The sequence below is a fragment of the Diadema antillarum genome, unplaced genomic scaffold, assembly GCF_040938485.1.
Source record: "Diadema antillarum isolate AM-2024a unplaced genomic scaffold, OU_Dant_1.0 scf00000182, whole genome shotgun sequence".
In the NCBI taxonomy this organism is placed as follows: domain Eukaryota; kingdom Metazoa; phylum Echinodermata; class Echinoidea; order Diadematoida; family Diadematidae; genus Diadema; species Diadema antillarum.
This window is the reverse complement of record NW_027271071.1, coordinates 500,443-527,495: the sequence shown is the minus strand read 5'-3', so window position 1 is coordinate 527,495 and position 27,053 is coordinate 500,443. Positions and strand designations below refer to the sequence as shown.

General features: G+C 38.2%; 1 protein-coding gene across 1 annotated transcript; it reads right to left on the bottom strand.

The window, feature by feature from the left end:
• Positions 1–1,596: 1,596 nt before the first annotated feature.
• On the bottom strand, positions 1,597–25,004 carry LOC139723176 (potassium channel, subfamily K, member 16-like). The gene is made up of 3 exons (XM_071634434.1): positions 24,930–25,004; positions 9,815–10,534; positions 1,597–2,597 (listed from the first exon to the last, which is right to left on the bottom strand). Exons 2-3 carry the CDS (start codon positions 10,116–10,118, stop codon positions 1,597–1,599), a joined length of 1,305 nt encoding a protein of 434 aa, XP_071490535.1. The 5' UTR covers positions 10,119–10,534; positions 24,930–25,004.
• Between the last annotated feature and the right edge of the window lie 2,049 nt (positions 25,005–27,053).

Genomic DNA, 27,053 nt, shown 5'->3' with positions numbered 1-27,053 from the left:
TTTCAAGCCATGAAAATATCTTGCTTTAAAGCATAGCATACAAGCAATGTGAAAATGTATCTTTATATGAGCATGAGATAGTACACCACATTGCCGCAACCCTGGGATGACAGTATGGTACAATGACCCACTGTCTACCAAATGGAAAAGAGCTTTTGATATGCAGCCTCACATACTCCTTGGGACCATAATAACTTTGACAAGCGCAAATGACATATATCAGAATCAATGAAATTTTCCTTGTGCATAGCACTATGATGAATAAATTAATTCAGCCCAAGTTAACGAGCAGATTACTCTGCTTTATAATTGTCAGCTCTTCCATCCATGCACAGTGGAATTCATTAACAGGAGTCAGTGACCTCAGATATTCTCCTCTTTTTATATGCCAATATATAATCACTTTCAAACATAGAGTACAAGTGAATGACCTTGCTCATTTCATTAACCGTAATTCAAGCGACAATCAATGTAGCCAATAGTGGACCTCGTTGACATGCCATATAATGAAGTGCGTTCTTCGTACGTTAATGTGATTTACTGTACAAAATTGTTGGAATTAAGGTTGTTGATGTCATTAATCAAGGGAGTATTATTGGCTGAATTTGTCTATGCCCTCGCATACTTCAACTTGTATCTAGCAGCTTTCAAACATTAAGAGCAAGCCAATTACTTGTAATGAACGTCATCAGCTAAAGTTTACCTCTCTCTCATACAATGTAACAATCATAATTGGAGTCTAGACTTCTTCGAATGTGGTTGATTGGCTGCGCAGTGTTGGGAATCTTTCTGTCTTTATTCTAATCATCGGTATTGTGCATGCAAGACAAAATTAGTCAGGATTATCAGCACTCGTTGCCATAAAGCTGTACCTTGCCCTGTCATTACCTACATTGTATTGTACTTTCTTCTTGCATTTGGAAGAGATTCTGTCATGTGCTCTGGAGTTCACATACTCTCCGTAAATGGTCACAAAAACTTTACTTGAAACATTGACCTAACAAATCATTAAAAAAAACACACAGAAAAGGACCACATTCTATCTATTTTTACTGAAAAAAAAAAAGCTGGAATTTTTGTTATGACTACGCATTTTCATTGTAGCTATCAAAGGAACTAATCTATGATCTCTTGAAAACAAACTTTGTTGATTTTCTGTAAAGGAGTATATAGGCCTATTTCTTATATGAAATGCAGACATGCATAGAATTTTTAACATTTTTTTTTTAGATATTGGAGAACTTTCCTGAAAGGGGGCTTTCTCCTACATTCCAAAATCGCCAAGATCAAAAGCACCAAGTTATCCCCTCACACGACATCATGACCATATGCTCGCATTACTACCATGAGACTGATGGGTCTTGATAAACTGATAAGGTTTATTTTACTGTATGAATCATTCAAAAGTGCCACTTAGCATCAGCCATTTAACATGGCATGTCACAAATCAACATGCGTGTAAACAATGTAACAGGTTCCAGCAGTTCACCAAATAGAAACATATGGGCTGATATGTTTACCAGTATAGGATAACCTGCAGTAAATCACACACTTAAAAAAAAAGAGAGTGGAATGAATTGTGCTCCCTATGTGGTTTTACGTTTGCGTGCCCTGTGAACTTGAATGCTTGTGCGGTGCCTGTCGATGGCTGAGCGAAAAGCCTCTGTGAGGAATACTGATGTCTGTCGTCACCCCCGTCTCCAAAATGGATCTTATGGCCCTCTCTGCTACATCTACATCTTCTCCACTCTCACATTCCAGCACAATACACAGCTTGTCTCCTTCTTCTACGATCTCCCCTTCGATGTCCACAACTTCCTTGATGAAGGTGTCACCCTCTGGAATGTCTTCAAAGTTGCAGTCGACAGAGGTTTCTATTGCTTCACTTCCCTCCAGACTTTGAACAACGGTTTTATCCCTTTTTTCTGGGTCTACGTAGCAGGGGACAAAAACATCGATATCCTCTGCAGAGCTACTCTTGGAGTACATTGCGTCGACTCTTATGTCTTCCTTTTCGTATTTACCATTATTTTTAGATTTCTTCTTTTTCCAATCATTTCTTGCAGCTTTTCTCAGATTCCTGCTCTTTTTGACCACGACTGCATGAAACTTGCGGAAGCTGCTGGCAGTCCTGGCCTCCCCCTTGCGCACAACAGTGATCAGAACGGCTAGATAAGACAGGCCAAAGATGTTCCAAATGGTGATAAGAATATCGTAGATCCAGTGCTCTGCACTTGAGCCATGCAATGTGGCGATGTAGTCACCGAATCCAATGGTTGTGAGGGTAATGAAACTGTAGTAATGAGCCACGTGGAAGGTCCAGCCTTCCAGGTAGACAAACACACCAGCGGGAAGAAACAGAAACATTGCATAGCTGACCGTCAACACTAGCAACCAGAGCAGAGTTCGCCGCACTCTCAGCCGACACACCGCTCGCTTGAGCAGCTCATCGGTTTTCGCCATGTATCGCTCAAAACCTTCCTGGTAGAAGCCGCCCAGACTTGCAAGAAGCCAGGCGGTGAGCGGTATTCCAAGGGCAGCGTACCCTATGCACATGAGCTGACCGCCGAATGTCTTTGGAGCAATACCGCCATAACCTGCAAGGATGCCCAAGGACAAGGCAAAGGAAGGAAATGAGGTGACTAAATGCCAAGTAGCATGAAATGACAGCAATTGATGTCAATTCTATCTTATGAATGAGCATACTATTTCAAAATTTACTGCATCATTTTTATTTATTTTTTGTTACTTTCAGAACAGCTGAGCTTTGGACCTGTTGACAACTTTACACTCCAGTATCAGTAGTACATATCAAATCTACCATTCTCAGCAATGAAACCAATGTGAGCAATCCCAAATTGAAGGTAAAAGAAATGTCTACATACATGTACTACTGTATACACCAGATATCTAACAAGATACAACTGCTAATTTTGCAAGTTGGATTTGCCAATTTCAAAACATGCAAAAGTATCAACTCTGATCCCAACATTAATGTGACTGCACACATTTCTCTATTCATTGCTGTAATCCACAATAGCAAACTCAATCACTAAAGTTGTTGGATAGCCCCGATTCGCAAAAAAATTACTGTATGCGCTGAATATTTCGCGAGGTTTTTATTTTTGCAAATTTCACAAGTCAGGTGCTTTTTGCGAAATTAAAGACATGCGAATTACCATAATTGACTCTGATCCTGATGTGAATGTGACGTACGTGTGTACATTTCTCCGTTCAATACAGGTCTCCACGATCGCGAATTTAACCTCTCGCGAAATTATCAGGGAGTCCCAATTCGCAAAAATTTAGACTCGCGAAATATATGGCATACACAGTAGACTTGCTATTAATACACAGCAGATGGTACTTAGTCTATTTTTTCACAATTTGGGACTTCTCAAAAATTCTGCAAGTGGATAAGTTCACGATCGTCGATATTACAGTAATGAATAGAGAAATGCAAGAGGGCATGTCACATTTTAAGTGGGGTTCAGAGTGGATATTTTCACAAGTTGTTGAATTCTCAAAAATCCTCTAACTTGTGAAATTCGTGAAAATAAAAGCCACACAAAATGTCCTGTGTATGGTCAGTATGTCACTAATTTTGGGTGATATATAATATTGGTGAGATTTAATGTAGCACTAGTTCTAATCATCTACACTCAAAGTTGTATGTAAATTTGTATTTTCCTTATTCTAAAGATATTCATGTGGCATTTAATGGCAAGCAACATGAGCCATCCAAACGCTTACAAAGTAGATCTGTTTTGCGTAAGTGAGATACAGTAAACCCACCTCCAGAAGTATGGAACATAGAACATTTGGCTGAAGATATTAGTATGAGAATCTGAATACTGTGCCACAAAGAAAGAATATTGAATCATTTTCTTCAGCTTGTTCAATACTGTATATCTATGGTGAGTAAAGTGTGCATTGTTATATCAGACAGTAGTTTCATCCCCATGAGGGCATGGTGACAAAAAAAAAAAAAATTGATATATTAAAAAGTGATAAAAGAAAACCAGAACTGGTGTAACAAAGATAAAAACTTGTTAAGGAAATACAAGCATAGGGATTCTGAGAAGGTTATAGAATACTCAGGCATGATAGATACTCTGTCCAACAACCACCAAGTACATTCACCATGTCATGCAAGTAAATAAAAGCAGAAAGAAATGAATCATCCACCACAGTTATCTAGCCAAAACCTGAAAAATAAACTTTGAGAGGTACAGGACAACAAGGACGAAAGCACAAAGGTTGACAACATTTAGAGTTCATTCAAGCAGGATACATGTATCAAGTCAATGAAACCACAAAGAAGTAGGGTTTTTGAGGCAATCATAACATACTTGTACTATGAATGGCTACATTTTTCAAGTCTGCATATTTATTGCTAACTACAAAAGAATCTACTGTACAGCTCAGAGGCACTTACTCAAATGTTTCGCCGAAATTGGCAGCAAGTTTTTTCTAGTCTGTGTCGACTTCGATGCAAACCATGGTGCAAAAGGCAGAAACTGGCGGTTCTCCAGGACAGGGCGGAAAGCAGGGTTCATGCAAGCCAAGGCCAACGAGTGTCACGCGATGACAATGTCGCTTGCAGCATGCATTTTCCATGATACGAGCTAATAATCATTCCACGGGGGGCACAGTAAGTACCCTTCATTTGTCCAACATGCTAGCATGCATATCCTCCCAAGATATCCTGAGATTTAAAGGGGAGTATTCATTCTTTCCCCATTTTCTTTCTCTTTTTTTTTTTGTGGTAGGTTCATTTCAGTGGTGCAGGCATCTGACATTTGCTGTATGAACATGTGGTATATAATAATTAACAAATCATTTTTATTATCTGAAATGGATGGCATGCCACTTAAATAGGGAAAGGAAATGGTTCCATGCTATAGGTACAAGTAATTTTAAAACCCCATGTTTCACATGAAAGTGATTATTAACCTGTTAAAGACGAGTCCCGAGAATACTCAGGAAAGTGTCTTAAGATGGGAAATGTGCCTTTAAAAATAAGTCCGTCCTCAATGGGCTAAGTGCAATAATGAATTGTGCTTTAAGATGAAGACCTCTACATGTAATAGGTTAGAATAACCAAACCAGATCATCATTGTTTTTCTCATTTGATGCAACAGCAAGAGGAGGGGAGGGGGCTCTCAAGGCCATAGCTACATTGTACTCACTGTACTCACTGTAGCTTTATGAGGCATATGGGAAGTACATCACATCATGAATGATGTCTAGACTGGTGGTATAACCTTTACCTCATTAAAGTTCATACCTCGAAGATGCCTGATATTTCTTGTGAAATACAAGCGAATTCAAGGCATTTGTTTTTCTTTGCACTGATAATCCTGTAGACTGAGAAGTTTGAGCTCAATCTTCATACAACCCTTTTAATTTGAATTTGATAAGATGTAATTTGGTAGAAACTATACCCATAGACAAAGGGATGTTCCTACAATGGCAGGAAAATCTACAGTAGTTGTGTGTGATGAGGATATATTTATAAATGCATGTTTTGTTTGCTTTGAAGTACATGTATGTAAATGGAGTATATCTTCTGTGATGAGGAGCATTCTGGACGACAATCTTTTATTCTTCCATTTCTTCACCCCTCAGAATAACTAACAGCTGGGAAACTGTTGTTTTACTTCAAACTATATCATATTTCATATCTGTTCCCTATGGACAGCACAGTCTCTGGGGAGGAATATATTACAACTACGATCTGTGACGATGCTGACACAGATGCAATTAATTCACACTGCACTGCCACGTGGCTTGCTAGACAACGACAGCGCTATCACTACTTCTGGAGAAAGCATGTTGGTTGGCAGAAGGCATGACTCACATTAAAGCTGTGATGGGATGATTATAAGTAATAGTCATGTCATGTAACTCATGTTCCCCTCTCCTGACAGATTTATGAATTCATCTCACCCTATTGTAAACCACTGTAGCAAGCTGAAAGATCAGCAATATTGTTCGCAAAATATTGCCAACAATAGGCAGGTACACGTATCGGGTTTTGAGAGCATCAAGACATACTCGGTGTCTGATCACAAACAGAAGACAGCTGAAGAACACTGTACATATAACATGTACATATGATGAAAAGCATTACTATCTTGGACATACACTGTACACAGCACACAACACACTAAACACGTACAGACACTCCTAGATACATGTATCTGTCAAATTTTCTGAGAAACCATGCCTAAAGCATATGATTCACCTACATTGTAATATGCAAGTTATCAATCCATCTGTCATATTCTCTATCCAGTTACTCCATACTGTTTAGCAGCTGAGTGCTACAACTGTGACCTCACACATTCTCAGATTCTCACGCGAATGCTGCATGTTAATTCACTTCTTCATTAGCTACAAGTAGGGGTACTGCATTATCAAGAAGCTTGATCTAATCTCAAACTGTGCTAAAATAATTGTATTCTAACCTATTCCTGCAAACTGAATTTCATAATGCAACACTGTCAGAGGTTGAAAACATACTTCTGTACCTCAATTGCACATTACTGTTACCATACTTGCCATCAAGTTTTTGCAAATACACTGTACACATGTACATGTAATATCTAGTTACAGTGCACTTTATCAAGATCACATTTAATTTCTTGAATTAGCAAGCAGTTCTTCCGGACAGCTTTTGTGCCCAGCCTTTCCATCAACCCTAAATGACATTTCCACATAAAAGTGGAAGTTTTTTTTTTTTCAGGATCCAATTCATTACTTTTTTTTTCCCACTGTCATTGACACGAGGAGCATCAAAGCTGCTACTTAAGAGCTTTTCACCCTGAGCTCCACAGGCTTGACATGTCATCAATCTCATCCATTAAGACAGCCCTCGTTTACAGAGCACTAGCAATGTGTTTAATTGAGCCCCTGAATGTTAACCCTTTGCGCCCAGTTTGCCGCTGAGAAAATCTGGTGATGCACTTTCTTTGCTGATCAGCAACAATCAACAAATGGACATTACCTAATTTTATCAATACCTTACCATGCCTACACTGTATGCTGGTGTTTGTCAAGGACCTTTGCATTGTTGATTTGTCTACGGTACTAACATTCTTCTGACAGAGAAATGGGCAGGGGGGGGGGGGGGGGGTATCTGATGGAGGAATAGCCACGATCTAATGAAGATGAGAAAACACCCAAACAACAACAAAAACATGGTACATTTAAACAGGTAAATGGGTAAGCCAAGGTTAGATGTAAAGTGGTGGTATGGATTAAAGGGTGCTTCAAATAAAATGATACAGGTGTACGTGCTTCATCAAAATAAATGTGAAATAAATGGAAGACATTCCAAATTGTCCTTAAAATAAGGAATAATATGCATAAAAGTAAAAATAAAAATGGGCGAAACATGCAGGCATGTAAATTATTGTTGCACTTTGTTCATATCATGACCTCTTTACATTAAATGTTCTTGGATTTATTTTTTAAAAAGCTGAAAGCATCATGCACTTGTATAGTCAATCAGAAACATACAGCTATTAAAATTGTGTCAGGCCCATATTAAAAAGATGATGCACTTTTGGTTTACATGCAGCTTCAAGTTTCAAATTTATGTGAAATTAATTAGAAATTACCTATGAAATATGAAAAGCAGACAATTCTAAAAGAAATTCTATTTGATAAAATTGGTTTTGAAATGGTCATTTCAAAGATGATTTTCATCAGATAAATTTTGAATTCTTCCTAGAATTGTATGCACTCTTCAATATTTTATAAAGTGGTTTCTTATTATTTTAGATGTGAGTCCCTCACCTCAATCAAAATTACATCATCCCTTTAAAGTGCAGTCTGAATGAATACATTGTAGATTCAACTCAAGAAACTGCTCAAGCTCTGTGATATCGTTTACTCCAGCATTTTGACAGTCAAAGAAATTTGATCCGACTGATATCATGGATACAACTTCACGAGGAAATTTGAAAGTCGTAAATCTTCTTTGTTGTCTAATGTTTGTAAAGATGCTCAGCACCATACACTCAGGAAATGTGGGAGTGGCAGGGTTACATTCAAGTTTCAAACTCTGTCCTTGTCACTCTGTAGCAATGTGTCTTTTAAATTTATGGTAGCAGCACTGCATTTCACTCAAGTCCTCTACAAGGTTTTTATTTGTTGTATAATACATTGTAGATGTCATAGTCTGTGTTGAAATATATTCCAATTCAGCCCTGAGGGGAAAAAAAAAAGTCTTTAGATATTATTGTTAGCTAGACAAAAAAATTACCAAAGATGCAGAATATGCATTATCTTCTGATTGCCATGCAAATTTCTCAAAGTGTATGGGATTAAAACTTGGTCACATACTGTAAAAGTGGATATTTTCGCGTGACTAATATTTCGCGCTCGGCCAGGTAAGAAGAGTTTCGTGTGTTTTTAATTCCGCGGGATCAAGACATCAACTACAAGAACATAGAAAGCAAAAATATTGGCATGCTTTTATTTTCGCGCTTGTTTCTGGTTGCGCGAAATGCGCGAAAATTTCAACACCGCTAATTCATGTTATCAAAAATTAAGCTCAATATTTTATGTATTACACTGAAACATGGCTGCATGACAGAATACGAGATAATCTAAATCAAATCAGATTATCTTGTAATCTAAAAAAATCTCCCCCAATTTTGATGGGGGAGATGCCATGTTGAAGTAGAGAACAAATCTGAAGATATGAATGTTATTCTGTGGACAATTAATTATTTATCTGATTTGCTATTTTCATTACTGCAGCTGATTTGGATTTTTAACTGATGACAATTCTTTGTAATGACTTAATTTTTGCCTGTATTTTTATGTTCTATCTCAGGACCTTGATGAAAAACAGCTCATGCTGATCAAGCAATCCTGAAAAAATTTGTTTTATAAGTTTAAAGTAAATAAATTAAAACAAAAATTTCAAGATTTGTTTCCCACTACATTGTAATTTATGTCAGTGTGGATCCACCTGAGTGTTCACCAGAGACGTGGGAAGGAGTTCTCCCATCGTTCTGGTCTAACTGCAGTCAACGCTCTTGCAAAGGGCACAGTCAAAAAATGGAAAGAAGAGAGTAGACCTATACTTTTGTTGGGAATCTACACTTTCCTAAAGCAAAAGTTGGAATATTCTCTGATCATCAAAAGAGTACACAAATAATAGGTATTCATCTTCAATAGGGAAAATCTTAAACTACAATATATTCACATAATGTAAATTTATGATGATGCATACAAATCAAATAATCACACAAAAGAAAAGACACATGAGCAACAAAATGATCAAATATTTGTTTCATTAATGGACAGGGCACATTCTGATGACAGTAGCATTGTTGCAAAACCCTTCGACAACCGTACATAGCTCACTAATGGAAGGGAGAACCACAACACAATGCATCTATGACTCAACACCATCACTATATTACTGCTCAAGGAAACCCACTGAAATATTCAGTTCAATATACATTATGTACTATGTATTCTCACGATGAGGGTTGTATCATTAATCAAAAACACTAATGACATTGACAACAAGGTTGCACAGGCACAAAGGGACTGACGTGATACAAAACCAGGTAAAAGCAAGTAGGGGGGGGGGAAAGTAAAGTTAGCATGCTATAGTACTATGCAAAGAAACAGAATTAAAATATTTACCGATATGAAGAAAAATGAGATGCAGAACCGACATAAGAATGACCTCGTGAAAAAGAATGTGTTTCCTATCGTGAGCACGCATCCGTGTGTGAAGTACACGATCAGAAAGCAAGAAGTTAGAACGGATATGAGAACTTACCAATAGTGGTGACCACAGTCCCTGAGAAAAAGAAGGCACTACTGAAATCCCAGTTGGAGGAAAGAGATGTGGCATTGGTGACGAGCGAGGCGATGTCCCCCGACTCGCTCAGGGCCCGCACAAAGTCGGAGATGGCCTCCTCGGTCAGGCAAGTGAAGTTGGCGAGAAGCTGATCTCGCAGGAGGCGGAGGCCGCTCCGGTTGACAGTCTCGTTGTCATACTCAAGGTAGTGAAAGATGACAGCACCCAAGAGGAGGTACAGAAACAGGACAACAGTCAAGATGAAAAGCTTGAGCCCATTCATTGTGACAGGTCTTACTTCCTTGATCTACCCTTAGCAAATCCGAGTACCAGTGTTCATTGGGAGTTACGATGAGCGGAAGGTTGTGTTCTGCACCTAGTTGTTCATTGCAGTGGCACAATTAGTTTCTGACACTCTGTGGGCTGTGAAATTGTCCTTTTCTCACATGTTCATACTCCTTGTGCTTTATGAAATGACACCATCTGCTACATTCACACAGGCAGCACTTCAGGGTCATAAAACAGAGAAGTTCTCCTGGCTATCGACACAGTTGAGGTGTTTGTACCATCCACTACAACAGGGTATAAAATTGTTTCAGCCTCAAGTTCTGCTCTTTATCACACACTGTTCTCATAGTGGTTTCACTTGTGCTATCTGAACTTCACTGCTGCTATATCCTCCAGACACGGATGATTCATCTGCAAAGGTAAAATAAAGAGAGTTAAAAGTTTGACATTGTATTTCTTTATGTATGAAAACAGGCACCAATATTGACACCCAGAAGGACTAACTGACAAATGTAGATTGAAGACAGATGAAAGTTTAGATACATAAAATGATAGACAGATTGTATACCCTTGTACGTCAAGATAATCATAGCATGTAAGAAGAAAAGAAATCTTGATAAGTTATCTGTTGAACCAGGGATGTGGAAGAAGCCACTTCCCTGGTCGAACATAGATTTTCAAGAAATTTATCACCAAAACAAACAAGCTTAGCTGACGTCAAAACATGATTTATATAACATGATTGCAGTATGGTGTAGGCCTAAATGTCTACATCATCACACTTGAGTCAATTAGCACAACCTTGGAAAGTATATTGCCATAAGCTCATATAATTAATGTATTTTCACTGTAGATATGACAATTCTTTTATTCTATAGATTCTTCTTTTTTTTTCAACTCTGGAACCATGGTCGTGTTTGTGTGCAACTTTGGCAGGACATGAATGTAGAGCGTGCAGTCATTAATTATGGCACAAATCAGCCTTCCCAACTCCCATTTCATTTCTCTGCGATCAGCGTGTTTCCCCGCGATCAGGTATACGAGTGATATTACTTTGCCAGGATAACAGCAGACAGGGCATAATTTATTGCAATCAATATCACACACCTAGCTACTTACTCGCCGAGCATCTGACTACCGGGCACTAGCAGTGACAGCAGCCAGGGAGAGATAAGAGTGCATTTACTGCAGCTCATAGTGCATCCATTAAAAGCACAGTTTCGATTTTCTGTCCACCAGCAGGAAGGCACTTCCTTGTTTTTCTCTCAAGTTGACGGTCAGAGTAGAAGAAACACTGACGTACGAATGTGCACCGTGCTTCTTACCTATAATGGACGATCAAATTCTTCATTCATCGATAACACATCTACTGTATTTTTCAAAAGGAATCCCACAATGGAGTACTGCAAGTTTATGGCAAGTTGATGTGCAACCTACAATGTACATTTGCTGATAACTATTTCACACAATTTTCTGAGTCATCTGACATTGATGAGTAAAGTACATGCTAGTATGAACATTAAAGGGATCGTACAGTTCTGGTTGAGACCTTATTTCAGGTTTCTAACATTTTTAGATGAGATAATGAAAAATCTCATGAAATATGAAAGAGCATGTAATTCTATGAGGAATTCAACGTTGAAAAAAAAAAATCGGTTTTGAAATGGCTGAGATATCCAAAAAAGAGCGATTCTAATAAAGTGTGGGACCCACACTTTGTAACGATCGCTTTGTTTTACTTTGTTTTTGGATGTTTCAGTTATTCCAAACCCGATTTTCATCAAATAAACTTTGAATTCCTTTTAAAATGGTATGCTCTGTGCTATATCATAAGTGCTTTCTTGGTATCTCGCAAAAATTTAAAAGCCTAATTCTCATCTCCACCAATACTGTACTATCCCTTTAAATCAGAAAATTAGTGCAAGTTATTACATACAGCCTCTTCTCCTTCTTGCTCAACCCTTTAAGGCCAGAGTTCTCTAAATGCTGTTCTGTTTGTGTATTTATATGATAGGCCTTTGGCAGCATAGGGATTAAAGAATAACATCAATGGGAGAGCTAAACAGAAATGGTTACTGCAAGCAAAGCTGAGCACAGTCACTTTAAGATGCTCAGATGAGTGAATATCTACAACAATAAAACTAGTCAACCAGTAAGCTGATCTGCTGAACTACGCTGGATTTTGAAAATCAAGTCCCTAAATCCTCCACGACAAAATGAAGAGAAATTTTAACAACAAAGGCAATGTATATATATGCTGCACTGCCTTTTCTTTTGTTCAGGTCTATTCTCAAGTAGGTCCCCATGGGTGTGCTAAGATGCTAAGGAGACAGCTGAGTGATTTTTTTTTAAGTGAGATCCAGAGTGAGAAGAGGTTTCTGCTTCACTGATGCCTGCAAAGGGATGGAGTCAGATGACTGCCAGTTTTGTCTGTCACACATTCCTACCTCTTTGTCCTCAGTATGTACAGCTTTTCAGGGGGTTTAACAGCTACGTACAGAATTGGTGGTTAAAAGATGAAATCCCAGTAAGCAGAATATTTTGGCATTCAATGGGGCCAGGAACCGGAGGGAGAGGGGTAAGAGGAAGAAGAAGAGAAGGAGGAAGACAAGTAGGATGACGAGAAATAGGGAAAGGTTTGAGACTTTGACTGGGAGGAGCAAAGAGCACTGACTGTTGTGGAAAGAGAGAAGGTATTGAAAGGTGTTGACGATGATGAGGAGAACAGGAAATGAAACAAGAGCTGGTGGGGGTGGGATTGGGGGCGCCTGACAATCATCTCAGCTCCAAGACAAAGTCAAGTTGGAAGCATCTTCCCCGCGGTGACCCTTGATGATAGGTCATTAACTGCATTGTGTGCCTCTTCAGGGGCGAGCAGTTAAAAAATTTTACCCCTGGAGACTATCTTTATACCCCATTTACACATGACATTTAGAGCCCCCGAGGAGCACTCCTGAAGCACTCTTAGCTCTGTATGAACAGACAGAGTGGTTTTGGAGTGGTCTGAAAATATGTCCCTCTTGAATATGGGCTCAGGAGCGCTCCTGTAAAAATAGTCATAAATGTTCAGAGCACTCCTGGAGGTGGTATGCTGTTGTTGACAAACATATTTACGCTCTGTGCATATGTTCACGGTTAGCATAACAGTTAGGGCTCTTTCAGCCACTTCACAGCGTGATCTTGGTGGGTTGTAACTCTCTGTATAAAGAAAATCACAAGGATATAAGTTCAAGCACTCTGTCCTACTTTGTGGATAAACAGGATATTAATGTAGGAAGATTTGGTTGTACTATTTCTGGATACTGTAAAACATGATGTATATATTCGCGGCATGAATTTTTCGCGAAATGGAACCGACAGCCTTTTTCGTGGCATGAAATTTTCGCGAAGTGCCACTGGCGTTCAATGCATATAGTGTAAACAAGGACTTTCGCGTGCATTTTAATTATGCAAATTTTGGCGCTCGCGAAATTTGTGAAATTAAAGTGCACACAAAAATTCCTTGTTTTACAGTAAATTCAGAGAAGATCTACTAGTATCTGATAGTTATGCATAATAAAGATTTCAGTGTCAATTTCATCTTTTGGGCCTCTGCCCTACCTCCCCTCCCCCCCCCCCCCCAAAAAAAAAAAAGACAATGGGCATTTCCACAGTAAAAGAATATATTTCAGGAATGTCACTTCACTTTCTGTTTCCAATGTGCATTTACCCCCCAATACAATACAATCTTTTAGAACATTTTATGGATTTTTAATGAGAGATAACTTTGCCCAAAAATTGCTTTGAAGAAGCAGTGTATTAGAATTTTCGCAATAATGACAAATTTGGGGCGAACATCATGTGATGCTGGACAGAAAGCTATGCACTAGTATAGTGCATAGCTAGGTCAAATGATTAATGCTCATTGAAAATTTGTTGTTTTTTCAACCATTTTTATACCCTTTTGAGACTTTAAACTAAATAGTAGTGAACATATTCAACATGGATAGACAAAATTGTCGCATCTTTGTCTGTCCATGTTACACTATGCATAATGTTACTAAGCTATTGCCCCTTGCAGAGCTTACAAAGTGTAGCCTTGAATTTAAGGATCATTGTCTGAAAGTAACTATTATTCATTACTCAATGAGACTGACTTAATGCTACCTTCTGCCACACAGTATAACAATTCCACAAATTTATTGCTTATTTATGGTCGCATGCTTCAGGGATGAATGATTTACAACTGCCTTTAATAATGCCATATACAGTGTACTTTAAACAAACAGGGTTTGATCTTGAATGCAGCATGGAGCTACAACACAAGAATGCAGACCATGTTGACATACTCGAACTGACTTTGTACTTTCAAGAAGAGAGCAGAAATTAGTTCCTCACCATTGGTTTAAAAAAAAAAATGTACACGTATTTAGCTTTAAATACCAGGTACGCACTACATGTATCACAGCAGCTCAACTTCTGGCATTATATCAAAACTATATTTTCACTACAACACAAAATTTCCAATGACAGAGAAGGGCATGATTCTGTCTTGCATGACTCAAACATGGCAAATACAATCATTTCCAAGAGTCAATACCATTACAGTATGTAAATATGATCCACAATCACTTATTAAACTGACCTGTTCAATCCCAGCTCTTGGGATATCTGGCAATGCTTTCTATCCAGTACGAAGGCCAGTCATATACACTAAAATCACTAGATTTTATATCACAATTTCTGGTAGCTTCTTTGCAGAATAGCAAGAAGTACAATGAATTGGACACCTATTCACTCTGCCGCGCAGGCCTTGGGGGACAGGCCAGATTCTGTCTAGACTTCAACGATGAAATATTCATATATTTGGGGCATGAAGGCACAAACGGGTTCGGTTGCGGTGCCAGGAAACACAAGCTCTGTTGCCACGTGTTCTGTCATTAATGATGACAGAGCTGACTACCTAGAAATAATGCTATGGCAACTGGTATGCCTCCGCTACACGTATCAAATCATTCTCCCAGAAGGTCTGCAGTACATCTTCACAATTTCAGATGATAGTTTCACATGATTGCAAGAAAATGAAACAAAATGTTTGAATAAAGCCACAACCCAAAATGCACTGAATTGTATTCCTTGAACCGAGTTTTATTTGACCCTGGACTATTGACCCCAAGGCCTATAACTTTCTATAAATAATCACTATCTGTTTGAATATGCTAAATTTCATGACAATACTTTGATATTATGCAGGTTATTTGAACATGAAGAGATGGGATGCTGTAAATATGGAATAATGGTAACTTGGATTTTGTTTAAACATGAAGAGATGGGATGCTGTAAATATGGAATAATGGTAACTTGGATTTTGTTTTTGTTATTTCGCACAATGTATTTAAATATCAGCATGAAAATAAAGCATGCAAAGATTCAGTTTCCATATTTTGTCCAAATTACTTTTTACTAACATAGGAGACATGTAAACAGTTAAAAAAAAAACTGCAAAGGGGTGTGCAAAATTTTCATCTTACTGGTACTTTGATCATGAAAAAAAAATGTGATCCAATATTTCCACTTTAAAGTAACTCTCAGTATTCTTTTCTATGTAAACTAGTATCAATTGCCAAGGATAACAGTTTGTTTTTCTTTTGTTTTGTCTTCAAACAAACAATCTGTCTCATGAAATGCATCCCAGGTTCGTGCAAACACGATAAAAGTGAGAGACAGCTCTATACTAGCTGGTACCTGCATCTTGATGATGGATGCTGTCGGCAGTGGGCTGAAAGATTGAAATCAACCTCCCATGAGAAACAAAACACACACAAGGGAAGCTTAATATACTACAGCTACGAGATTTAATAAAACATATAGACTTGTGAAATTTCACGCATAGGATATAAACAGCCTTGTTGACTCATACAGGGGACAAAATAAATCTGTCCTGTAATGCAGGGCTCAAAATGATTGGAAGTTATAACCATGCACAATTACTCCTTCTGGGGCATATTCAATTTGCAGGTCCTGTAGCATTAAACTGTAAAGGGTTTCTCAGATGCTCAGGCAGATTTGTTTGACTGTTTTTTGTTGTTTTTTTTTTGATGGAAAAGTTTTTGTTGCATTGCAGTGATTATAACAATCACATCTCCACACTACAATTGCAAAGTTGTATTTCCAGAGTTATAATCATCAATATCATTATTATCATTATTATTATTATTATTATTATTATTATTATTATTATTATTATTATTATCCTTATTATTATCATCATTTCTATTATTATTATTATTGCTGTTGTTGTTGTTGTTGTTGCTGTTGTTGTTGGAGGTGGTGATGTCATTTATTATCATTATTATCACTTTTTTCTTTTTTTTGTGAAGTGAAGACTGAGAGCCAGAAATAGAAATAGATTTTGTAACATAAACCACTCAAATTACAAATCAAATACCACTAAAAAATCAACTGGCTGATGACATTTTTCACCCAAGAAAAGCCAAGGGGAATCCTTCATCAGGAGGACTGTGACAATATGAGTGGTGTTATGGGTATTCATCCAACAATGACATGAAAGCCCACAATGTACACCTTAATACAGAACACTGTAAGTACACCCTGCTGGACACAATACATGGTAGCATCATAATCTCACTTAAGTACCGGTACAGAGAATGATGCAGCAACAAAACGCTTGCTCTTCATACACCTTACATCCTGTGCACATTTACCTTTTTTGCTACACATGTATTCCCATACCATCAATTTGTAAGTTTCATCAACCAGCGATGCATCTATTGTGTAGAATGCATCATATGACAATCTCAGTAATCCTGAAACACTCACAAATTCATGAAAAGCTTGCCCACAGCACACAATTTTCCAAGCATTAGATGTTGATTTAGCTCCATCAGCAAGTAAATTCTCAGGAGATGACAACCTGTGGAATACAAATCTTCATGCAAGAACCAGAAAAATATGAACTCCTCATATATCAATACATAGTTGTTGTTTGTTTGTTTTTTTATCAATACATTTATCAGTGTGATTTGCTCTCTGGTTCTCAGATGCCTTTCTTTGGTTGTAGCAAAATGAACAGAGTCTAACAAAATGAACCATTACTGGCATAAATACACCTGACCATTTAAAACCATCATTGTGCAAGTCTGTGTGTGGGGGTGTGCTCGTGTTTAAAGGTTGTTGAGTAGGGGTGAAGGACTTCATGCATGCAGAATAAGGCAGCATTAATTAATGCAATTGATTAAATACATGGGGAATACGGTAGGCTTGGGTAGGGGAAGGGTGATAGCACCAAATGGCCTTTATAATATAGGCTATATTTCATGTTGTTGCTCACTCTTTAATAGTAGTGTAAAAGCTGTTATTATACATGTTATTATTAATATTACATTGTATGTTAAACATCTCTTAAAATTGTCTGGGAATCCATCATTTGCAAAAATATCTATTCGAGAAGGTACAGTGTAACAGCTTTTACAGTACTTTTATTTTGTATGATATCCATCGACATACTTGGATCACATTGTATTGTTCATCTTAATAGGACATTCATTTTATGTAAGGGTACATCACCTCTCTAGTTTCCATTCGCATGTCTTGGCCAAGTCGTATCAATACATGGATTGCCATATTTTGTGCTACCACTATAAATCTGTATGATTTCCATACCGATTTAAATAAATCACAAGAATATATCTTATAAAAAAGAAAAAATTGTGTGGGTGTGTGCCTCAGTTATGTAGCAATACAGAGTATGTACTGAGTGACTTGCATTTTAAAGGGGAAGGCTAGTAACTGATCAGTGGGAATCAGTGGAAATGCTGGGAGATGATTGTTCCAATCCTTATTGGATTCATTCAAGAGTTCATTGTATATCTATTGTTGTGTGAAAATGATTTGCTTCAGAATGGTCTCATATTCAAGTAATGTGCAGTTTAATGCTTCCAGGTTAGCGTCCCTGGTCAGTGACGGAGCATTAATCTGCACATTACTTGAATATGAGACCGTTCTGAAGCAAATCATTTTCACACAACAATAGATATACAATGAACTCTTGAATGAATCCCATAAGGATTGGAACAATCATCTCCCAGCATTTCCACTGATTCCCACTGATCAGTTACTAGCCTTCCCCTTTAAAGTCAAGTTGTAGTATGAACACTTGAATTGTAATTTGCCACTTTCACCATTAAGCTAGGGTACACATGACTCAGTGTATCAAAAGAAATGATCATTGAAAATTTGAATTGAACTATCAAGAATTACAAACAAGTATCAGTAATTATACCTATCACAGTTCCCACTTCATTAATTCCTGGCAAAGAGCACTGTGCCAACCCGGTGTAGTGGTCCCCCTACCCACCCACACAAGTAAACCAGTAAATGATGCCGACCCTTCATGGTTCGCCCCAGGTTACTGGCAATACATTTGTAGTCAGGAAATGGTATCAACCAGGCACATTGTGTCATATATGCTTTATGAATGAATGAACGGTATTATGATACACACTTTTGTGTGAACAATCAATGTCTAAAAGTAAGTGTTCATGCTAAAACTAACAGCATGATTCATGGATTCCCTGAGTATCAGAGGCTTTTATACCAAGTCCTTCTTCAATTATTTCAGTCTGAGATTCATGAAAATTCATGAGAACTCCAAAACCCTTCAGCAGTCTGATGGTTTAATCCAAATGTATCGATGACATCTAAACACTCTTCCTTGAAAGTCACAAGAATCCATGCATGCTGCAGGATATTTTATGTATGCATTACAGGAAGTCCACCTATACTTCCAGAAAGGCAATGGGAATCATAAAGAAAGAGGGCCAGGCCATCAAATTGATAGATATTGAGAACTCCCTTTTTTCTCTGTGTGTTGGGGCATTGATAATAGGGACAAATACTTAGAAGAAACCAATGAAAAATAAATAACAGCCAACAGACATCTTTTTTTACCCTATTAAGCTGCTAGCCTTCTGAAGCTGTACATCTTGGAGAAACGCCAAGCGTAGCTTAGCATGCCAAGTGTCATTATAGGCACAGCATTTCACTTTCCACGTTTTGGCTTTAAATAATAAACTTCTGGTTAGGATCAGTTGACAGAGGAGACAATTACAGTCTTATGCTCACCATGAAATTACTTCAAACAGCCTCAGGTAGGACATGATACAGAGGTCCCGTCTAAGAGAGAGTGACAATTAGCACGAACAAAAACAACAAGAAATCCTGATTGACAAATTAGCCTACACTGCTGTAAATAAGCCACGATTGTTCAGTGTTTTAGTAGTAATCATGATATTTAAAAAAAAAAAAAAAATCATGGGCATGCATACTAGTTTGGGTTGGACTCGAACCAATGATCTCCTGATTACTACACTGGCTATCAGGCTAAAGCTCAGTAGTCTAGTGGATGTGATGCCTGTCTGTAATCCATAACGGAAATGCCACGTAAAGTTTACAACGTGTATATCATCTCATAGATGGAAGATTACACAATTTTCTATTGAAAAGGGACAATACAGCATCACTAATTTCTTGTTCTATCAGATAGAACAAGTATCAGCATGTTTCGCCATTATGAATTCAGTCACTCAAACACTTGTCTTGAGCACAAGTTGAGGTTCATCAAACATGATTGCAACACATGTCATATCCAATATCTCATATTACAAATTATGTTTGCACTGTGATGCCTGAAATAACAATATCCACTAGATTTCAGAGAATTTGCTGCACAGTGTTGGCTCTTCTCCTGTTGAAATGGCACACAAGAAATCTCGGGGGGGGGGGGGTTCTGAAAGTTCTGGAATCTCATACAGGGGATGTAAAAAGTGTAAATCCAGTGAACTTTGAATGAGCAGTCATTCACCTCCATGTCCAACAGAAACATTTTCATCCATGAGATGACAATGCCATTCAAGCTTGTATTAATCCATGATAATTTTTCATCAGAACAGTTTTGACAACCGGTTTATTTTTTTCTCTCTTTTTTTTTAAATATTAAATAGCAAGACAGGAGTTGAATACACTAGAAAAATACTGAACTTACCCATGATAGAACTGAGATAATAATATACAAATATACTTGGCCTTGAGAGTTTCTTGTTAAAACTATGGGCAGAGGTGACTCCAAACTAGTACTATTCACTGAGGGGCGCAGCCCCGAAGTGAATAGTACTAGTTTGGAGTCACCGAGGCCCATAGTTTTAACAAGAAACTCGAAACTAGGCAAAGTATATTTGTTTTATATTTTGGATCAAAAATTTGAATAAAAAGTGAAAATCATTATAGGCTTAGCCTAACCCCGGGACGCTCCGTGTACACAGTTACACTGCAACACTGCGTGTTGGGGCTGGTCGCAGTTCGGCTTAGCCGCACGCACTGCGGCGGCAGCGCAGCGCCTGCAATACGCAGCAGTGCGAGAGACCGGAAATTGAAAAACGTAGCAGCCGTGGCACCGCCAGAGTTGCCCGTCGCATGTATCCAAGCGCTCGTATGGCCGCTGCAAACCTGAACACTAGAATTCGGGACCGGACGTGGACGGACCACGTACACTTGATTGTAAAGAAGGGTGATTGTGACATCATTTTGCAAATAGTATATACTATTTGCAAAATGTCGTCATAAAAGTGACGTCATTTTGCAAATAGTACTTCATGGAGTGTCAAACACACCAACACTCTAAAATAGTTCAAAATACCTATAATCACGTGAAGCTCTTTTAACCAATCAATGGAAGACAAATTTTTGATCCAAAATATAATATGAGATATTGTTGCAGTATACCACTGTAATAAGTGTATGAAGTGTTGCCAGGGGAACAAATTATTAACATCCTGATCAGCCTCATCCACATGTGTGTCATTAATGGATCATATCATCAATTTGTGTGTATTTCATGGGTTGAGTGTCAGTAAGACTGTGGATACATAATCTCCATCTAAACGCAATGCATCATCAGCTGATTCTGCACCAAGTTATGCTATCATTACAATGTACAGGAATTGAATTAATGGACAACCTGTCTAGACTGATGTCTCTGGGAAACAAAAGTACCGCGGTACTGTACAATGTACAACGTTACTTTGCTAATTGGAACAGTGAATATATGTCCCTGAACAGCTATGCAATGTATGATACAAAGTGATGCCGCACTAATAAAACCCAAATTAAGTGTTGGCATAAACTGTACGAGAGAACACGTATTACATTTAATTATGTCAATGTGCCCTTGACTACAGCATTACACATGTTCACATTCATTATTGCTTTAAATGCCAGACAATGTGAATGTGCATGCACGAACACAGATGTGCACTACACTTGTAACTCTGCAGACTTTCTCTCTTTCCAGTCTATTTTTTAACCCGTTGAGGACGAGTCTCGAGTATACCCAGGCAGGGGTCTATGGGATATGCATGTTGTAGCAAAATAAGCCCATCCTCAACAGGTTAAGTTACATGTAGTTTAATGAATGATGGACATATTTAGTATAGATTAAAATCCCTTGTATCAACATTTTTTTTTATACATTCAGTGAATTTAGTACTATCACAACTGCAGTTTTCCTCCCCCCAAAATGAAGTGTAACAAATAAACTAGAAATGTCGCTATGGCGACTGATGCCTCCGCCATAATGCATGATTCTCCCAATAGGAGTATAGTACAATGTCTTCACAATGTGTGATCCATGACAGTTTCACATAACTGGCAAAATATTGAAATGACAGGTTTGTCAGAAATGTCTTGAACTGGGTTTGCTTGAATTTTCTAAGAGAGCAGGTACACATATTTGGGGAATTGAGAATTTTTACTTGAATTCTGACAGACCTTTTTATAAGTTTATGCATTCAGTAATTTCCAAGGTATGAAGAAAGAGTGTAATGACGGTACAAAATGGATTTTTTTTTTTTTTTTTTGGGGGGGGGGGGCATTGAAACCTGGCCTTTGACCCTTAACCTTTGACCTTTGACCTTCTGGCTGGAAATTTCCAAGAGAATCTCCATTAGGTAATGCATGTAATAAGTTTTGAAACTAATAATGCAAGCATTGCATATATACTAGTATATGAGGGAAATAGTAAAATTTTGAGGAGTTGACCTTAACCTTTGACCCCTGACAATTGACCCATGACCCCTAAATTCCCTAGATAATCCCTGCCAGTCAGTACATGCGTTAGTACCAAGTTCCACGAAGATACATTGAACCATTTGCGAGAAAAGTGATATTGCAACATTTTCACCTAACCTTTGACCTTTTGACCTTTGACCTTATGACATGAAACTCTCTCTGGAGAATCTTTACACAGTAGTACATGTCCACACCAAGTTTCAAGAAAATACCTTTGGGCATTGCATAGATATGGGGGAAATTGCAACATTTGTAGCATTTGACCTTGACCTTTTGACCTTTGACCTCTTGCCAATGTCACTAAAATCATATCAACTAATTGTCCCATCATACATCATCCTTGGACCAAGTTTGGTGAAAACTGCTTCATCCAGTTTTGAGTTATCACGTAAACAGATAAATTTTAGGATTTGACCTTGATCTTTGACCTTTGACCTCTGTCCGATTTCACTAAAAAACTAATCAAGTAATTGTCCCATCATACATCATCCTCCGACAAAGTTTGGTGAAATGTACTCCATCCAGTCTTGAGTTATCGCGTAAACGGATACAATTTCATGATTTGACCTTGACCTTTGACCTTTGACCTTTAGCCGATTTCACCCAAAATCTAATCAAATAATTGCCCTATCATACTCCATGCTTGGACCAAGTTTGGTAAAATTCCAGTAAATATTACTCAAGTTATCGCGTAAACGAAAGCGGACGTACGGACGTACGGACGTACGGACGGACGGACGGACGTACGGACGGACGGACAACCCGAAAACATAATGCCTCCGGCACCACTTCGTGGCGGAGGCATAAAAATAGTATTTTCTGAAAGAAAAGAAAAAAATCCTTTTCTCCTCAGCCGTTTTGATTACAAACTTAGAGTAAGACATATTCTTTACATTTTTCATTACAAAAAAGAGTATTTAGTTACCCCAAATAGTTTCTGGTCACATGGAAAGATGCACTTCTGCAGCACAAGTGAGGGAGGACTAAAATTGCTCTGAAATGTCAGTTTGCTATCTGACATTTCTACAATCATAGACTAGTTGGATTTGGAGCACCTTTTCCTCCAGACTCGCCTCAAAAGTATGAATATTAAAGACAAAAGACCATTACGTACATCGTATGATACTCCACATAAATTTGTCCAATTACAAACTATCCCTCTTCCTTTGGTGGTATACCTAGCAACCAGGAATACAGGATCCATCGAAGCAATTGACTGTCAATATAAACGCCACCTCAAATGAGACGCGCTCTGCCTAATGGTCTGTGCTGAAAAAAGTGTGACAAACTAAACTGTCATGTGCTGCCTTACTTACAGGTCATTTGTTCCTAATTGCATTTCAAATAGGGCAGAGAGAGTTTCCAGGTACATTGATGGTCTGAATGTGATGGTTCATAAATTTTCTTCCTATAATGCAACTTTAATGGCCGATAACACAGTTATCTATACCACTTCACAATTTCTTATGGCTTTTCACAACTCTTCGCAGCACACTCTTTTTCCAACTGTGCATTTTATGTGTAATACTTCAATGTCCAGTTTGGTAGACCCTCTAATTTTTATCTTTTGCCAGTGGGAGATACTCTCGCTGCCCTATGAACTATAGAAGGCACATTTGAATTACAGTTTTCCTTTTGCTGACACACTGAAATATTGTTTGATATAAAGCAAATATTTGAATGCCTATAATTTTGTGCCAGTTTCTGGTTGCACAAAATGCGCAAACATTTTCCACTTTTACAGTGCATTTAACATGGATGTATGACTACAGTAAATTATGACGGTCAGTCTTTGACCACCATGATTATCTCGGTCAAATTATATTAGTTGATAGATATATTGAGTTTCCATTGTGTCACATTACACTGCCACTCTAGGATTAAAAAATCTGATAATAGTGCAGTAACAACAGTAAACAACCATAAAAACAAGCACAGCAAGGATCAAAGTACATCAAAGTTGGAAGGGCCAGAGAAGGGTAAAAAAAAAAAAAGAAAACGAAAAAGACAGACACGAACAGAAAAATCCAAAAGGTCAAATGGAACTAACGGAGAGCAGAGAAAATGTAGCTTCTGAATGAATTCCACATACACAAGATCTAACTTTAAGAATGAATAATATATAGTTTCTACAGGAGGTGGCGTGAGAAGGACATCGGTAGGCAATCACTAGATCTAGGATAAATCAGATTTGCGAACCCGCTTACCAGTGTATTTCATTGTCACCCACACTACACAGAGAGACACAGCACAGATTTGTGAGCAACTCTGAAAATCCACAGAAAACCTGAAACAAACAGGCCGACACATTTCTAAGACAAACTAGCCTAAAATCGCAAAAGTCATCCAAGCTTGAGCTCTTTCAATGACACACGCGCAGTTAGGCCTACTACAACTTTAAACAAGTAGAAAATCTATTTGACATTACCAAACCAGCCAGAGCGTGATGGATTATCAGCAGTGACAGCGGAGCATGGGCTAATTCATCGGGAGCGCGCCCCGAGGGATTCCTGGACCGAACAGCTTTCTCAGAACGAACTGCTTCTCTCGCTCAGTAGAGGAGTTCACACCAAATTTATTGGGGAAAATACCAGTTCTGATTCAACTCGTTAGCTGTCTGAAACGTCAAAACAAATATTTGAGTATAATGTCAAACTGAATATAACGGAGAAAGGCAACGTACCTTGGCAGAAATCTTGTTTCTCTCACTCATTTTAACCTTCGATCTATAATCCTATCGGAGCTTTGATACACCACCAGTTCAATTTCACATTCACAAGCCACTATCACTATGATGATGCAGGGTTGCCAGGTCCCAACAGAGTAAAATCACCAAAAGGCTTGCAAAAAATCACCAAAAGCCATCAAAAATCACCAAATTTGGAAAAGCGTAGGTAAGGCTTTAATTTCAAGACAAAATTGTAGCAATAAACCTTTATCAAACACTCTGCGCGAGTCTCGGTGCAATTTTCGGCGCGCCGTAGTCACACGCACTAAGTGCAAAATGTGTACGATGTGTATGGACATATGACTATGAGTGTTTGTGTGTGTCGCTGTGACAAAAAAGGGGCACATGTTATGTTTCTGCAGGAAATAAGGGGAAAACTTTGGGCAAAATGCATTTTCCTTTTCAATTAGTGTGATTATTTTTCATCGGTCTAAAAATCACCAAAAAGTTACCAAAAATCACCAAATTTTGATTTGGTTACCAGGCTAAAATTTTGTCACCAAACAACTTCAAAAATCACCAAATTTCACCCTTTTTGGTTCCCGAAATCACCATCTGGCAACACTGTGATGATGCAGCCAGACAGAATGGTTTCGTAACCACCCCGTATAATCCGTACCGTACCGTGTACACGGTGTACACGTATGTACGTAAGTGTGCCTGACGCCGCGCCTCGCCTAAATTCGGATCGATACTTATCGGCGCGGGGTGTTCGCTCTCATCCCCGTGCGACGGCAAGCTGATTTTACTGGTATGTTTTCAACAATGTGTGTTCAAGGTAAGGTTTCTGTTTTCTTTGTCACGATACGGGGCGGTGTGCATGTGCTCACGCGTGACTGCCCAAAAACGAAAGAGTGACCACTTTTAATTATGTCTCGCTCAGCCTGCTAACTTGAAACAACTAAAGCCATTATATTACTCTGCTGCGCAAAGTATCTGGATATTTTGGGCGATCATACAATCATATAACAGTTACAGTACAAACTTTTACACCTCTAACATTGAACATATATTTTTAAAGGGGAAATAGTTTCAGCTTTGTAGTGCCGCCAAACCTCTTCAACACCAGCACTCTCTGGGGTCTGTTTCAGAAGAGTTATGATTGATCTTACGTTCGATTTATTGAGCGTTACTCAGTGAATCGCGCGTAAGATCAATATTGATATAAATGATCGTCGAAAGTTTATTTCAAATTAAAGGGATGGTACAGTTTTGGTGGAGATGCAGAATTGGGCTTTTAACTTTTTGCGAGATACCAAGCAAACACTTATGATATTGTACAGAACATACCATTTTAAGAGGAATTCAAAGTTTATTTGATGAAAATCGGGTTTGGAATGACTGAAACATCCAAAAACACAGTAAAACAAAGCGATTGTAATAAAGTTTGGGTCCCACACTTTATTAGAATTACTCTTTTAGGGATATCTCAGCCATTTCAAAACCAATTTTCATCAAATAAATGTGAAATTCCTCATAGAATTACATGCTCTTTCATATTTCATGAGATGTTTCTCATTATCCCACCAAAAAATGTTAGAAACCTGAAATTAGGTCTCAATCAAAACTGTACAATCCCTTTAAGACATGCTGAAAGATGGTTTACAGCACAGATCTCATAGCAGATTCAAACTTTGTTTGAATCGCATCAATCGTAAGATCAATATTATGACCAGTCTTATGAAACGGGTCCAACCATTTCACGAGAGTTGCATCTACCGTATTCAGTTTGGCTGAGAGCAAATTTGTCGGCGAAAATCTCTTGACAAAACACTTTGTGAAATGCCTCCCAGAAAGCAAGTCGCCAATTTCGTACCGAATCCGTCTCAACTCAGGCCTAGAATCTACATCCAACAAGACTGAAATTCAACATAATTAGTAGGCATAGGAAAAACCATGAAAGTTTGAAAAATAGAATGATATTTGTGATGTTTTGTTATTGTTTTTCCCTTATAGTAACTAGAATTGACCCATGATAATAGAGCTATATTAGCGCCATCCGTAAAATCAATAACACTCAACGTGTGCATCCCCAGTGTGTAGGGCCTATACAAGCTAGTACAATCACTTCTCATTATT

What these genes read in the sequence shown, in the direction of transcription:
- LOC139723176 (XM_071634434.1), bottom strand. Translation starts at nt 10,118, where the DNA reads ATGAATGGGCTCAAGCTTTTCATCTTGACTGTTGTCCTGTTTCTGTAC. An exon ending in GACTGTGGTCACCACTATTG is followed by an intron (nt 2,598 to 9,814) that starts GTAAGTTCTCAT and finishes GCATCCTTGCAG; the next exon opens with GTTATGGCGGTATTGCTCCA.